The sequence below is a fragment of the Anastrepha ludens genome, chromosome 3 (genome assembly GCF_028408465.1).
Source record: "Anastrepha ludens isolate Willacy chromosome 3, idAnaLude1.1, whole genome shotgun sequence".
Classification (NCBI taxonomy): Eukaryota; Metazoa; Arthropoda; class Insecta; order Diptera; family Tephritidae; genus Anastrepha; species Anastrepha ludens.
The window spans coordinates 104,471,245-104,486,431 of NC_071499.1; the positions used below are offsets into that span (position 1 = coordinate 104,471,245).

The 15,187-nt window shown below is 38.3% G+C and overlaps 2 protein-coding genes across 7 annotated transcripts in view; both read right to left on the reverse strand.

Annotated features, from left to right (window-relative positions):
• Window positions 1–15,187, reverse strand: part of LOC128858679 (titin homolog) — a 110,393-nt gene that overhangs the window by 38,379 nt on the left and 56,827 nt on the right. The window lies entirely within an intron of this gene.
• LOC128858680 (6-phosphofructo-2-kinase/fructose-2,6-bisphosphatase 1) overlaps window positions 9,727–15,187 on the reverse strand; it is a 59,657-nt gene continuing 54,196 nt past the window's right edge. For 2 of the 4 annotated variants that reach the window (XM_054095135.1, XM_054095134.1), the window contains exon 2: window positions 9,727–13,319. In XM_054095135.1, the coding sequence (XP_053951110.1) occupies window positions 10,628–12,865 (2,238 nt within the window). In that variant the 5' untranslated portion in view covers window positions 12,866–13,319 and the 3' untranslated portion in view covers window positions 9,727–10,627. Of the gene's footprint in view, window positions 13,320–13,825; window positions 14,000–14,718; window positions 14,795–15,187 lie in introns of those variants that run through there. The other 2 variants (XM_054095136.1, XM_054095137.1) reach the window with 2 other exon arrangements.

Below are 15,187 nucleotides of genomic sequence, written 5' to 3' on the forward strand. Positions count from 1 at the left end.
GTCGTCGGTAGACATCCCCCGTAATCGTTTCATTCGGTTTCAGTAGCTCATAATACACAACACCCAGCTGGTCCCACCAGATACACAGCATAACCTTCAGGCCATGAATATTCTGCGCCGACGTCGATGTTGAAGCATGGCCAGGGTATCCATACGTTGCCCGACGTTTTGGATTGTCGTAATGGACCCACTTTTCATCGCCAGTCACAATTCGATGCAAAAAACCCTTTCTTTTGTGCCGTTGAAGCAGTTGTTCGCATGCCATAAAACGGCGTTCAACGTCTCTTGGCTTCAATTCATACGGCACCCAATGGCCTACCTTTCGGATCATTCCCATGGCTTTTAAACGTTTGGAAATGGTTGATTGATCAACTCCCAAAGTTTTTGCAACCTCTTCTTGCGTTTGAGCCGGATCTTGATCGAGCAATTCCTCCAATTCGGTATCCATGAACTTTGGCGGCGCACCCTCGCGTTCTTCGTCTTCCAAGCCAAAATCACCACATTTAAAGCGTGCAAACCACTTCTGGCACGTTCGCTCAGATAGAGCATGCTCACCATAAACTTCCACCAAGATACGATGACTTTCGGCTGCTTTTTTCTTCATATTAAAATAATGAAGAAGAATTCCCCGCAAAAACACATTATTTGGCACGAAATTCGACATTTTCAAGTGTGGTAAAAATATTGTTGTTTACGCTTCAAATAAAAAACTTATACTGACGTTTGTGCCTTACGACAGTAGCTCTCCAATGAATGTTTGGAAATGTGGATCGATGGAATAATAATCAAGTTACGCCATCTGTTGTAAAACCGCACGAACTTATTGATAGTCCTATTAGTTCGAATTTTTTTTTAATCGGCCTTCGAAGTTGCAGTAAATGCCGATTTTCAGTATATTGTTTCATAAGTACCACAAAAATTTTCGAAATCAATTTTTTCAAAAATTGTAATTGTTGCACAGGTCTCTAGCAATAATTTGGCTTTTACAGATTGAAAAAATATCAATTAGTCGACGAGTTATAGCCAAAAAACCATACAAACAATTTTGCTCCGATTTCGGACCTAATTTTTGCTAACCTGAATTTGTTGCACAGTGTAACCGCAACAAGAAAAATAGCTTCTTTTCATAGTTTATTTTGTTTATTTTTACTAAAAATTCATTTTCCGAACATGAAACTGAATGTAAAAAAGTCAAATAACACTGGAACAGTATTTTAAATTTTGCGGTAAACAATGATGATCCCGCAGATAATATTCCGTTGGCGGTTTTAAAAGAAAAATGGGAAGCTGAACTTCGCACCTTGATGAGCAACACCCTCGATCTCCTTAGTATCATATTTTAAATCCTGAGGTTCGTTCGTGTTCGCAGATATGCTCAAAGATATGTGGGTTATTGAAAAAACTTTTTTTTATTAAAAATTTCAGATTGAATTCACGTTACCAGCCATTCATGAATGGAACGAAGATATCGAGGAGGGCAATGCAGACGACGATCATCTACAAAAGGACGAATCCGATGATGACAGCGTATCAGAGCAACTGGAGAAAATTAGGCCGACTGAAGCAGTTGAAATTTTCAACAAGGCTCTAATATGGGCTGGTTATGAAGACGTCTATCAAAATGATATGAGTGTGCTAAGACGTTTAAGGGAGAAAGCTGTGCTGCAAGTTTTAAAAAAACAGAAGATACAATACAAAAAAAGATGACTGATTTTTTAAATAAAACCATCGTATGACTTAATTTTCAATTAATATGTAACGAAAACAAGAATAAAATGTGAATTTAAATGTGCAAAAATATATTTACTTAGTCTTTTTGGGCATTCCAAAACGTGAACACTTTTGTTAACGTGAACCGCCTTGGTTTGAATTAGTTCACGCTATCGAGCGTGCGCTGTATTATGTTTCAACAACTGGTAAGTGACCAATTGCACCCAGCCAGCAAAAAATCATATGCCAATGTTGGCTCAGCGACTAAGTAAAAAAGGCAAATTGCCACAAGAGTGCAACCCAGCATCAATGCAGCCACAAAGATTAACTAACTGTGCGGTTTATGGCAAGATGGCATCCATGAGCAAAAATACACCCTTACCGTTTATTATCTTTCTATGGTTGAACACCAACCGCGGACATAAAAAAATCAAATGATAGAAAAATAGTTTCTAATAACTTTCGCCCCTCACCTGACAAAGGCCAACTTTTAACCGTATTTCAGTCATGAAAAGATTTCTCATAAAAACCATCTCCCATTCGGAGGACTGACTGTACAGACTGTAAGGCCCTTCCTTCACCTGTTGAACGATATCAATACACACACTGCAAGTAAAGAGAAAAAGTTCGCTCTAAAAAACCCAACAAAGATGTATACGATAAATGGCTATTATTACAATAGTTTGTGTGTCCATAAATCGATTTTTATTGCTTTATTTCTGTTTTGAATTGTTGCTAACCTATTATCAAAATTCCACAATTTTTCATTATCTGCAATTGTTATCAATAAAAGTCAGGTGCTATGGCCAGAACTTTCATTCCGAGTGTCGTTTTCTCAAGTCTTCGAACAGCTTGGGAAAGAGAGAGAGAGCGGGTGAGGAGGTAAAAGATGGGTTTTATGAGTTAGTGTGTGTGTTTATTTACTTTATCGGTGGGCTCGGTGCTAATGCGGAATAGTCTGCCACTTCTTGGCTGATTAACGCCAACTGTAGTCCCCCAGATTATCACCGCATGATAGTAAGTCATGCGGACTATCAAGCAGACTGTGAATAGCGCAACCTGCTATTGCGAATTTCATTGCATCGTATTGGCGGGGGAGACAATAAAGCAACCCTTATTAATAACATAGACAAAATTATGTTAGTTAACATTATTACCACTATTTGTGCATGAATCTTTTGCCTTAATAAATAAAAATAAATAATTGGCGTGTACACTTCTGTTAGGTGTTTGGCCGAGCTCCTCCTCCTATTTGTGGTGTGCGTCTTGATGTTGTTCCACAAATGGAGGGACCTACAGTTTCAAGCCGACTCCGAACGGCAGATATTTTTATGAGGAGCTTTTTCATGGCAGAAATACACTCGGAGGTTTGCCATTGCCTGCCGAGGGGCGACCGCTATTAGAAAAATGTTTTTATTAATTTTGCCTTCACCGAGATTCGAACCAACGACCTCTCTGTGAATTCCGAATGGTAATCACGCACCAACCCATTCGGCTACGGCGGCCGCCTTGCCTTACAGAGCCAATATCCAAATTTTCCATCGAAAACATAATTCGGCACTAATCTTGTGCACATATTTTTGTATGTGGGATGTGGGTGTTCAATTTCAATGAAATTTTCCATGCTTGGACTATAGCTCATTTATTTGTTTCATTATCAATACACACATATGTACATACATACGTCCAACAAAGTGAGCAAGCAGATTATATTACATTCACGACGTACGCGCATATGATTAGTCAGTTCATTGTGGGGCAGACAATGTGGTAAAAAAAAAAACAAAAAAAAAAAACAAACATATGGAAAAAAATTCGATCTTACGTCCCTTGTTAGAAGTTTGGTAAAGCTTCTGCTTCCATTCGTGGTGTGTATCTTGACGCTGCCATACAAATGGCGAGTCCTACAGTTGTATGCCACCTTGAAACGGTTGATGGATTTTATGATAATTTTTTCATGGCAGAGTTACCTCCGAAGGTTCTCCATTGCCTGCCATGAAGCAACCGCTTAAAAAACGTTTTAGACTTTAAATGCTCGCGTTTGAGATCGAATCCAAAAAATAATATATGTGCCGTTTAGAGGCCTTATATCCGCTCTCGCTACCGCGTTTTGCGGTCCCTGCTACACCACTCATCTGCTCAAGTTCAGAGCGGTAGCGACAGTTAAAATGAAAACTAGAAATTAGCGGAGCAATTTCCATCACTGATCGGCTGTTGATTGCCTGTTTTGTGTCTTTTGCAGAAATGATCAGAGTTGTGCTAAGAGGTTGGATTTTTCGGTTACTATTGGATCAGTGCAAATGGCATTCGTAGCCAATATGAGCGGATATTGTTGATCGCGAGCCATCTTTGAAAATTTAATAAGTCAAATGCTAAAACCAGGGGTATCTATATCAGCGAATATTGTTAGTCCCATGATTTCGGGATATCGAAGGTATCCTGATATATATACATATGTATATCCTCGAAAATTCAGTCTAATACTAAACCTAGTGATACCGATATCAGTGGGTATTGTTAATCCCAGGATTTCGGGATATTCTTGCGATCCCGATATTTTTTCATTCTTGAAGTTTCAGTAACTATTTCATAAAAACGGCCGCCGTAGCCGAATGAGTTGGTGCGTGACTACGACTCGAAAGTGCGTAGGTTTGAATCTGCGTGCATGAGACCCCTAAATGATTTTTTTCCTAATAGCGGTCACCCCTTGGCACACAATGGCAAACCTCCGAGTATATTTTTCCCATGCAAAAGCTTCTCATAAAAAATATCTGGCACTCGGCGTCGGCTTAAAACTGTAGGACCCTCCATTTGTGGAACAACATCAAGACGCACTCCAGAAAGCAAAAGAGGGTAGAGTTTGCATGGACATAGGTACCTCAGTGTTCACCGACGGATCCAAAACGGAATCTGGAGTTGATGCGCGGGTTTTCTCCAAATCAGCCAATATTTCAGTTTCCCTTAAACTGCCGAAATCTAGTAGTGTTTTTCAAGCAGAGGTCTTCGCGATCCTGCAGGCATACCAAATGCTTAGGGATCGCTGTTGAGAGGGAGGCATAAATATCTTTTACCGATAGTCAACCTGAGACCACGGCCCTGTCGTCGCCATGCTGTAGCTCTTTTCAGGTCAAATCCTGTGTTGAGGAGATCAAACACCTCGAACGTGCAGGAAACATTTATCTTATCTGGGTTCCAGGGCATAGGAACATAGAGAGAAATGAAATTGCCGATGTGCTTGACAGGAAAGGATCGCCAGAACCAGTTTTAGTTGTGTCCATCTCAGACATCGGTGCCCACTTGACCGTTGTTAAAGGGAAACTGCACAATTTATTTCTTCAAACAGCGCACACAGATGGAGTTCTATCTTATCGTGTGCTATCTCAAAAACAGTACGACAGAAGCAGGGCGCTTAAAGTGCTGGGGATCCCCCGCCATTCAATTTCCAAACACTTAGCGATGGTCACCGGTCACCGGGTGATCGGAATTCATGCGAGGAAGTTTGGACTGCCGTACAACCCCCATTGCTGAAGCTGCAGAGAAGGAGACTGTTCAACACTTTCTTTGCAAAGGTCCGGGTCTGGCGACTAGGTGCTTGAGGTTCCTTAGTGTGTCTTTTGTGGATAACCTGGGGCAGTTATCCATCCTAGATTCCTTTTCCCTCCTCCACTACATCAACAGTACTGGATGGGTATGGATAGATTTTTTTCCTTTAAGTTTTGAAATTTTTTGCAGGTAATGGTCTGCATAAGGTTATTTAAACGGCACTCCAGTGCTACTCTACTTGTAGTGTACTCCTGGTACTCTTGATATCTAACCTACCTACCCACATGAAGCAAATATAACTCGTTAAAAAAATTTTTTTTTTACTAACAGCAGTAATAGGAAATTGAAAATTCGGAAAATAATGGTTTATTGCTTCTTAAATTTTAACTTAAAAATAAATATTATCCGGGATTCAGAAAAATTACTTTCGATAGTCAAATAAGTATATAGCGGGTTTACACGAGACATTCGTAGTTCAAACCGAGCAAAGACCTGTTAAGCGGAGATCTTCTCAGTCCGATGCAACTACTACATTTTCAGGACGAACAGACTCTGTAACTCTTATTTTAATAACTGTTTGCTTACAATTACGCATTACATGGAAGTGCGGATGGATTTTTTCGGTATTTTGAAACAATGTTTTTTTGGTTTTGTTGTTTGATTATTTGTTTTAATTAAAATTTTTTTTTATATGCAAACAAATGCTCATTTTTTCCGCCACTATAGTGAGCTAACTCTTCAATGATTTTAAGAAAAATTTTACCTTCTCGTGCATTAAATACTAAAATTAAACAATAAAAAATATTTTTTGTTTTTTAAGTTTGGATCTTTATTGAATACTTTACTTGTAACAACTAACTAATAAAATAATTATAAAGCATATTTTAATTTCTCATTTGATTAAAATTTCAAAAAAAATTTCTTATATAATTATAGAATTTACTTACCTTATAGGATAATATTACGAAACGATCGACCAAAATATGTATACTTAATTTGTTTGATATTAAAACAGAATTTCTGTAGGGGAATTTTGAGTTTTTGTTTTGAGTTCCTTTTCCAATTCCAAACTCCAAAAAATTTACTATCTACTTATACCGCCTTTCCTCATTTAACATGACTGGTCGAAAACGGTTTACCAGCGCCAATAAAAAATGTAATATCTATGGCAGAAGATGCCTAAGGTATTGGCTTCTAGGGAAGACACATTCAATTTGCATCAGTATTTATTTTGATCTTGAATATGTATTTTTTTTAAGTTGGTATCAACTCCGACAAATATATCTAAGGGGATTTGTGTGTTGTTGTTGTAGCAGTTTATAAAACCCTATCAAGTACGGTGGAGTCATCAGTCGTCGTCGTCTATCTCATGTAATGGTAGACCCAAGAAAAAGACTGTTTCGACATGGAGCGAACATAGGGGAAGGGATGTCACATGAGTGGGTTGTGGTGGGTGTTAGTGTCTCTATATTCAGGTTATAGTTTATGAGTATGCTCGAGTCAAATCTTTATAGGTAAAAGTTGAACCTGCTACAGTATCCAGCACGTAAGTGGATTAACGCGGGTCTCCCGGGGTAGCTGAAGCTCTTGGTCTGCTATAGTTAGTTGGTGATTGGACTACGATAACAGCTTTCGAGAAGCGAGAGTTCATGAAGGTGGTGAAGGAGGCTCGGTGAATGTTATTGATGGCCGGTCTATATGCTATAGGGTTCAGTGGTTTTTATTCAAATGTCTGAAGCGCCTAGGAGGTGACACAGCCTCCATCAAGTGAGACCCACGGGTGAGAGTGTTACCCACAGCTCCTTAACAAGAAACATACACATCTCACTGTGAAGATGTCGACTTCAAGAGACATCCAGTCGCTGTCTTGATTGTCCTAGTCCCCGGCGCCCAAATGCGCGTTGCATAATTTAAAACCGGCCAACCTTGTTGTCGTTTCGGATCGTAGTAGCGATCATGTTTTTATGAGCTGAGAAGGAGAACAAACAATCGAAGGTTATATTAAATAACTTTTGATTGTTTACAAACAAAATTTACTTCCAGTTGTAGTTTGTGTTTCCTAGTTCAGGTGGTTGCAAGGCTCGCCACGGATTTAGTGGAAGAAGGTGCTAAGCTCCTCGTAGTGAAGAAGCGAAAAAGATCGGAAGAATAGCCAACTACTTGGGAACACAAGTCATCAATGTAACTGCTGAGCAGTAATACCGATCAAACGTCAGTCTAAGAAATCAGGGAGCTGTGTGTCTGGATTTTTTTATAAGAATATACATTTCGTTTTTTCCAAAATATATGCTGAATACATGAACATATTAAGAATTACTGCAGAAGAAGAATCCCGTTAGAGTCTGCAGACTATCACTTCAGCAATACTTCTTAAAAATATGGAATATTTTAAACTGCTACAACAACAGAATCGATGATGAGGGAGAATATATTTGGAGGGCCCTAACCCGTTATCAATCGACCGAAGTCCAGCGGCGAGAGGCAGCAACTGCTTGTAATGTTGTGCTGATTGACGATGAGGTGATTTCTCCAACACAAAAGAATTTAGGTGTTCTTTAGCTTCCTGTAGTTAGCAGCTGTACATGCAACGTTACAAGGTCCGAAGGGGTAATGATGTATTGAACGATGAGTTAAAACCTTCTCAGTATTTGCGTCTCAGCTCTTGCTTCAAGCTTAGTTTTAGTTAGTTCTCACTGCAGTAACACTTGTGAAAGGCACAGGACGCAAAAGATCTGAGAGGTCGTAGACTACATTCTGAGGATTTTGCGGCGGTGTATTTCTGTTGCCTGCGGAGCTGTTCAAATGATACGCAGTGTTTCTTCAACTACTTAAATATATATCGGGTGTTTTTTTAGCTGCATGAGAACTATCGATATCGACAACTCAGTTTGACAGCAGAGAATTGCAATTGCATTGTGTAGACATTTCTGTCCATTAAAGTAGGGCAACTCATCATAAATCGTTTAACGCCAGAACAACGCTTCCAGGTTCAACTTGTAGAAATTTACTTAAAAAAAAATAGTATTAAAAAATCTGTTCGCGAAGTTCATAGAGCGAATTGTTGAAGGAAAACGCCAAAATGTCGATTCGAGGTCCGAACTTTAGCGAAGTTCATAGAACACTGGCGGCATCACCGGCCCCTATGGCGAGTGCTATCGGGCCATACTGACCGAGTTTATGTTTCCAAAAATTAATTAACTAAACATCACCGACATTTGGTTCCAACAAGATGGGGCATCTCGCCATACAGCGCGTTTAAAAATCGATTTGTTGCAATATTCAAGCCGCTATTGACGCCATATGGACAGATTTAGTCAAAAATTAGACTGATCGAATGGAATATGCAACTCGCAGCCGCGACGAACATATATCGGATATCATATTCAAAAAATAAATGCCTTGAAATTATCTACCAGATTGTTATAACAACAAAAAAAACCCTTGCCATAAAAAACTTTACAATAAAAAAAGTTCATGGCAATAATATTTTTGTTTTGTATTATCATTTTAAGTTTACAAGCGCTTAAACAAACATCCAATATACATCATTTAAAGTTCTCAAGCTCTTAAAAAACACCCGATACATTATATAAAATTTTCAGTTCTCAAGCTTTAAAAAAACATCCGATATCTACCACTTAAAGTTCTGAAGCTCTTGAAAAACACCCGATATATATCATTTTAAGTTTTCAAGGTTTTTTAAAAATCTGATATATTATTGTATATATAATTTAAAGTTCTCAAGCTCTTAAAAAACACCCGATATATATCATTTAAAGTTCTGAAGTTCTTAAAAAAACATCCATACATATGTACATATCATTTTAAGATCTCAAGCTCTTAAAAAACACCCGATATCTACCATTTAAAGTTCTCAAGCTCTTACAAAAACACCTGATATGGATCATTTAAAGTTCTCAAGCTCTTAAAAAACATCCGATACATTAGATGCCACAGATAAAAATTTAAGTTTTCATGCTCTTAAAAAACACCCGATATCTACCATTTAAAGTTCTCAAGCTCTTACAAAAACACCTGATATAGATCATTTAAAGTTCTCAAGCACTTAAAAAACATCCGATACATATATAAAATTTTAAGTTTTCATGCTCTTAAAAAACACCCGATATATATCATTTAAAGTTCTCAAGCTCTTAAAAAGCCCCCGTTATATATCATTTAATGTTCTCAAGCTCTTAAAAAACACCCGATATATATCATTTTAAGTTCTCGAGCTCTTAAAAAAACACCCGATATATTGTATATCATTTTTAGTTCATCATTTTGAGTTCTCACCCGATATAATTAAGGTTATATTTTACACCGCTTTGCATTTTTCCATTATTTTTGTAATTGAAAGCGGTCGCACATTGGAAGAAGCAAATCAACTTAAGCTAACTTTTAGATATCAGACTAACTTTTAGATGGACAACATTTCAGGTGAGGGGTAAATAAATAAAACCATAAACGGTGTGTTGTGTCTTAATCATTTGATAGTTTATTTGGGATTCAGTACATGAAGCTTTGAGTTTATTTAATGACAAAAAATATATTGTACTTACAAAGTTAATTTAAGTTTGTATTAGTTTACAACAATAAATTTTATGTAGGGTATGTTTGTGTTCGTAGTGTTCGGTTGCTTGCTACTAAACAGTTTCAGCCTAAAGTCTTCTTACCTCTGCAAATATTATTTAATTAAAGTAGAATAAAATTGTAATAGCTTTAATAAAATAACAAGCATTAACAAAATAGCTGTTATGGAAAATATATTAAAAACAGTAAACAAACTAATGTGTTTTACAATCATTTTAGTACATACATTTAAGTTTACGACTAACAGATCTTCTTAACTTTTAACTCTTCACGTAAATATATTGAATACGATAATATATTTTAAAATATGTGTGCATGTGTTTGTGTGAGTGTGTGTGTTATTTTTTTATTTTTTTTTTTTTAATTTTTTGTTTTTTATTTTTTGCTTTTTAAATAGCTCGTAAAGTAGACGAAAAACATCCTCTCACAAATGCATACTACGACATACATAATTACATATCAATAGAAATATCGGCATTTAGCTAAAATTATTACAAAATCGAGTCCAGTCATATCCAAGTTGCAAATAGTAAACTTTCGTGTCATAAACTTTTTAGAACATTCGACATCCCTACTAAGTTGTGTTAAAAAAGTACCTATGCAAATTCACCATCAACTATCATTTACATTTCAATCAAAATCATCACTTAATTTCAGTTCGAGTGCCATGCATATTTATGTGTTATGTATATGCTTCCTTATGCTCAGTTTAATCTTATAACGTATTGAACCTTTGAAGGTGTGCTAGCAGTCCTCTCTTTAGTGGTGCGCCGGTTTGCCGTCAGAGGTGGGCGTTGTTGTTCGGGGCCGCATCGTTCGAGCCCACAACTACACCCTCCGTGACCACCGCCAATCCATTGCCCACAGCTCTGGTACTGCCATTTGCCGTGGTGACATCGTCACCTACAATCAAAACCTTACCCACGCCATCGGGTGCCACCAATTCACCACTCAATCCGTCCATACCTAAGGACACATCGCCGGGTATCTTCGGTTTTGGACGATGTGTATCGACCGCGTCGATGGGCAGCTTAATATGCTCCACCTTACAGCCATAAGCTACCGGTGTCAACTTGATAACCGTATGCAACGGCACAAATAGGTATGGCAACTCATCGGCAGACTTGTCCAGGAAGTAGGCAAACAAGCAGCGCAACACAGCTTGATGTGACACTACCAACACATTACCTTGACGTTCCAATTCCATTATGACCGGCTCGAGACGTGCTACCAAATCCTCATAACTCTCGCCGCGTGGATAACGATATGCAAACTTGTTGACATCGCGCGCTTTGAACTCCTCGGGGAATTTCTCTTTTATCTGCTCATAGCTCATCTCCTCGCAATGACCAGCATCAATTTCATTGAGTGCCTTCCAACGTTCCTGTGGTGCTTTCACATCCGCTACCGTTTGTATGGCACGCTTCATCCATGAAGTCCACACACGCAGCCCATCAATATGCTGCTGCTCGATGTATGAGGACAATGCCGCGGCGTACTGCCGTCCTCGTTCACTCAGATTTGAATCGCCACCAATCAATCCCTTAAGATTATGTTCACTTTCGCCATGACGCGTCAAATAAATAGTACGAGGAGTTATGTGCGTGTTCATTAAGTAGTAGACGATACGCGATTCTACATGCCCCTCGTTGTTGTACACTACGGTTTTCTTGCCGGCGTTATAGATTTTCATAAAACTTAGATGGGATTCTGTCTCCTCGTCAATCGGTTGGTAGCGTTCCTCGTAGTGTTCGATGCGCTGCAGGAAGTCCCGCACCACAAGTTCCGTATTCATATTGATATAGTCGGGTGAGCTCACCTTTACCTCCTTAATATTTTGTTCAATAATGCTAGGATCGTCACAAATCGATTCGACAAAGAACAAACGGAAGTTGTGCTGCTTCACTACAGTATCGTAGATCAGCTGCCGACGATCGCTTGTCGAGTTTGTCGCATCAAAAACTGCGACACTACCCAAGCCGCTCAACAGCCATTCACAGGAATCGTGAAGTGCCTGATTTGCACAGCGCGCCCGTATTGCCATGGCAGCCTCGTTGTCGGCACGGAAAAACTCATGCGACTTGTAGGCGGTGGTCGCACAACGACGATATTCACCCAAATTGAAAACGCGCGTCGATATGCCTATCCAGTTTAAGTAGCGTGCCAATTTCTTCGATATAAAGGTTTTACCGCGTGCCGGTAAACCCACCATGGCGATGACATGCGGTGTAGTCACATCGGTTATGGCGCGTTCACCACGCACCGGAAAGGGTTTAGTCATCACCGTTTCGGACGTGGGCGGCAGTAGTTTACGCAACTCGTCAGACATGACGCTCGGACAAACATGCAGTTCGTTCTCGATGGCAAGATCGGCCGTTTTCTTAAGTTGATTGAGCGAGGTGGTACGCACGCGGAGCGAGGGTGACGTGTTGAAAGGCATATCCATTATGCTAGTGGCGGTCACAGAGCGTACAAGGGACTGGTGCTTGATTGCAGCGGCAACGGCGGATGCTGTGGAGGAGAGCAGTAGGGAATTTATGAGGGTCAATTGGGTTTGTGTCTCTTGATTCTTGAATTTTTCAATGGACGATTTGGGAAAGGAAGGTGAAGTGGAGTTCGATGAACGAGGTGACGATGAAGCTAACGACGACGAAGACGATGATGATGACGATGAAAATGAATCGATTATGGATGGTGGTGGTGTTGGTGGCGGAGTTGGTGAAGTCACCAATACCGGTTGTAGCGTTTGTTGGTCTTCAATGCGAGTTTCAGCGCTAGATTGGCTATAAGATGGCGAAAATGATGTTGTCAGTGCATTTGGCGAAGATGTGTATGTAGTGGATGAAAGTGGCGCTGTCGCCGTAGTCGTCGTTGACGAAACGGATGAGTTTAATGAAGCCAGCGCGTTGAATGAAGTAATCGCTACTGGCGTGGATGATGATGAATATGAAGATGATGATGATGGTGATGATGACGATGATGATGACGCGACTACATTGATACTTTCAATATTATTCATAAGTAATCCTTTTTTACATAAACTTAGGCAATAAAATTCAGAAAATATTGATTTATTTTTAAAACACTAGCTAGCTGCAGTCGTCTATAACTCTACGACAATTTTAATTGTGGAATTTCAAGTCTGTAAAGACCAACGAGACAGCTTTTTCTCAAGCTTTTTCAATATCAATCAACGAAGTTGTATTTCGTTTCAAGCGAAGTTGTTGGACGTTGTGGTGAATTATTAAAGTTGCTCAGCCAGTAAAGCACAAATTTAACTACACCCTGCCTGTCTGCCTGTCTGCCTGCCTGCCTGCGGGCCTCTTGGCCAGGCCTATTGTAGGGCAGCCGCGAAGCGCTTTCGTTGTTGAAAGGAAGTTGTTATGATCAAAATTTTCTGTACAAAATTTTCACTGCTTTCGTTTCGTTTTGAGCTCAGTTTGGTAAGACTTTTTTCTTGTGTGATTTGCTTGCTGCAAATAAAATTCAGAACAAAAAGAAAATTCTTTTTAAACACCACAAAATTCACATATGCAACGCCAGAAGGTAAAGAATGAGAGTATTCGTATATTTCCAATTAAAAGTTCTGCTACACTATACGAATACAATCGATTTTTTTTCTTTGTCGATTATTAAGGAATGAAATCGAAAGTGAGATTTGACTAATTCTTAAGTTTTTTTAAATATAGGATTAAATAAAGAAGTAAGTTGAGAGAATTGAGAAACTAGAAAAGCATCAAATAAATCTGAAATAAAAAACAGAAAGCAGAGTACAAATATTAGTGATTTAGATTTTTTGTTTTAGATTCACGCCAAACTATAATAGAAGTGGGTAAAATGACCGTAACGTAGTTTGAACTGCTGTAACAACAACAAAAACCGTAGCGTCTGTCCTCACGTTTATTGCAAAATATCAAATAATTTTATAAAATCGCACTTAAAACTGTAGCACAAACTGTTTTTTTAAACCCCTTGCTACCTTGATTAGTTATGTCTGATTTCCTTCGCTCCTTCTGTGAAGTACTGAAACTATCCTCGTCAATTGTCTCAAACCGCCACCTGCCCCCTGCGCCCGTAATGTCCGATTTCCTTCTCTGCATAATTACAACGATTTCGTGTCCTTGCCAAGCGTAACTTTGTAAAAACGAAACCTTGAATAGAACTTTCAAAAAGACCGTGTAAAACAGTTTACCGGTTAGCCAAGCCATTTTATACAATTTTTATATGCCCATATGGCCTGATAGCTTATCAACTAAACAAGCTAAGGTCGGAAAAAAGTCAAACCTAATCAATAGTCAATGCTAAAAAGCGCATCGAAGGAAAGACTTATTAATTCTGGGGTCACTAATAAATACAGCGATCTTGCGAAAATTAGCGAACGAAGTAAACAGTGAGAGAAGCATTGACGTAGGAGTTAGCAAAGGGTAAACAGTATTTTCCAAGTAGTCTAGGCAAACTAGGTTATATAAATGCCGTTGACTTTCATGTTGTGCGAAAGCGATGGATTCACTTATGAACAGTCGATTCATGCCGATAAGAATGCAGAGAGCGAGCGAAAATAAAAGCCAGTAACAGTTAGTTTTTGCAAGATCATTCACGCACCAAATGCAGAATTTATTTTTTTATGAAATGTGGCATAAAACTTCACAAATGCAAAACCAACTACACAAAACTAGTTACAGTTGCGAAAAATGGCATCATTAGTAGCAGAACGTGCAGATGAAATATAAATATTCAAATGCCACACACAAACACACAAACTTTAGCCATATGGCATTCACAAGGATCTGTTTATTTGGTTTAAACGAGTATGCACCACCATTTCTTTCATTTTATATTTTCACAAATTAAGAAGAAAACCAAAGAACGTACAATTCTCAAAATTCTTTTCTATGAGAATAGTCCAACAAATGAACCGACTTGACTATCGAGGAACGAAGAACACGTGTTGTCTGTGAAATGTTTATTTGCACACTGTCCTTAGTTTCAGCAATAAAAACTATTCTATTCCACTACACAGCAACAAAACAAAAATGCGCACACATCGTTTTTGCAATAAAATTCACTGTGAGAAATTGTGAAGTAGATTTGAATTAAATAAATAATTTATGGAAATAAAAAGAAAATATATAAAAATAAAAAAACCATTAAGTAAAAATAAACAATATATATGAAAACGATAAAAGGGTAATTTAAATTGAAAAAAAACGATTAAAAAAACAAAAAACAATTAAAAAACAAAAATATTAAAACAAAATATTTACAACGAAAAATATCAAAAAGCAAAATTAAAGAACAAAAAATTTATTTAAAAAAATATATATTAAAAAAATAAAAAAAC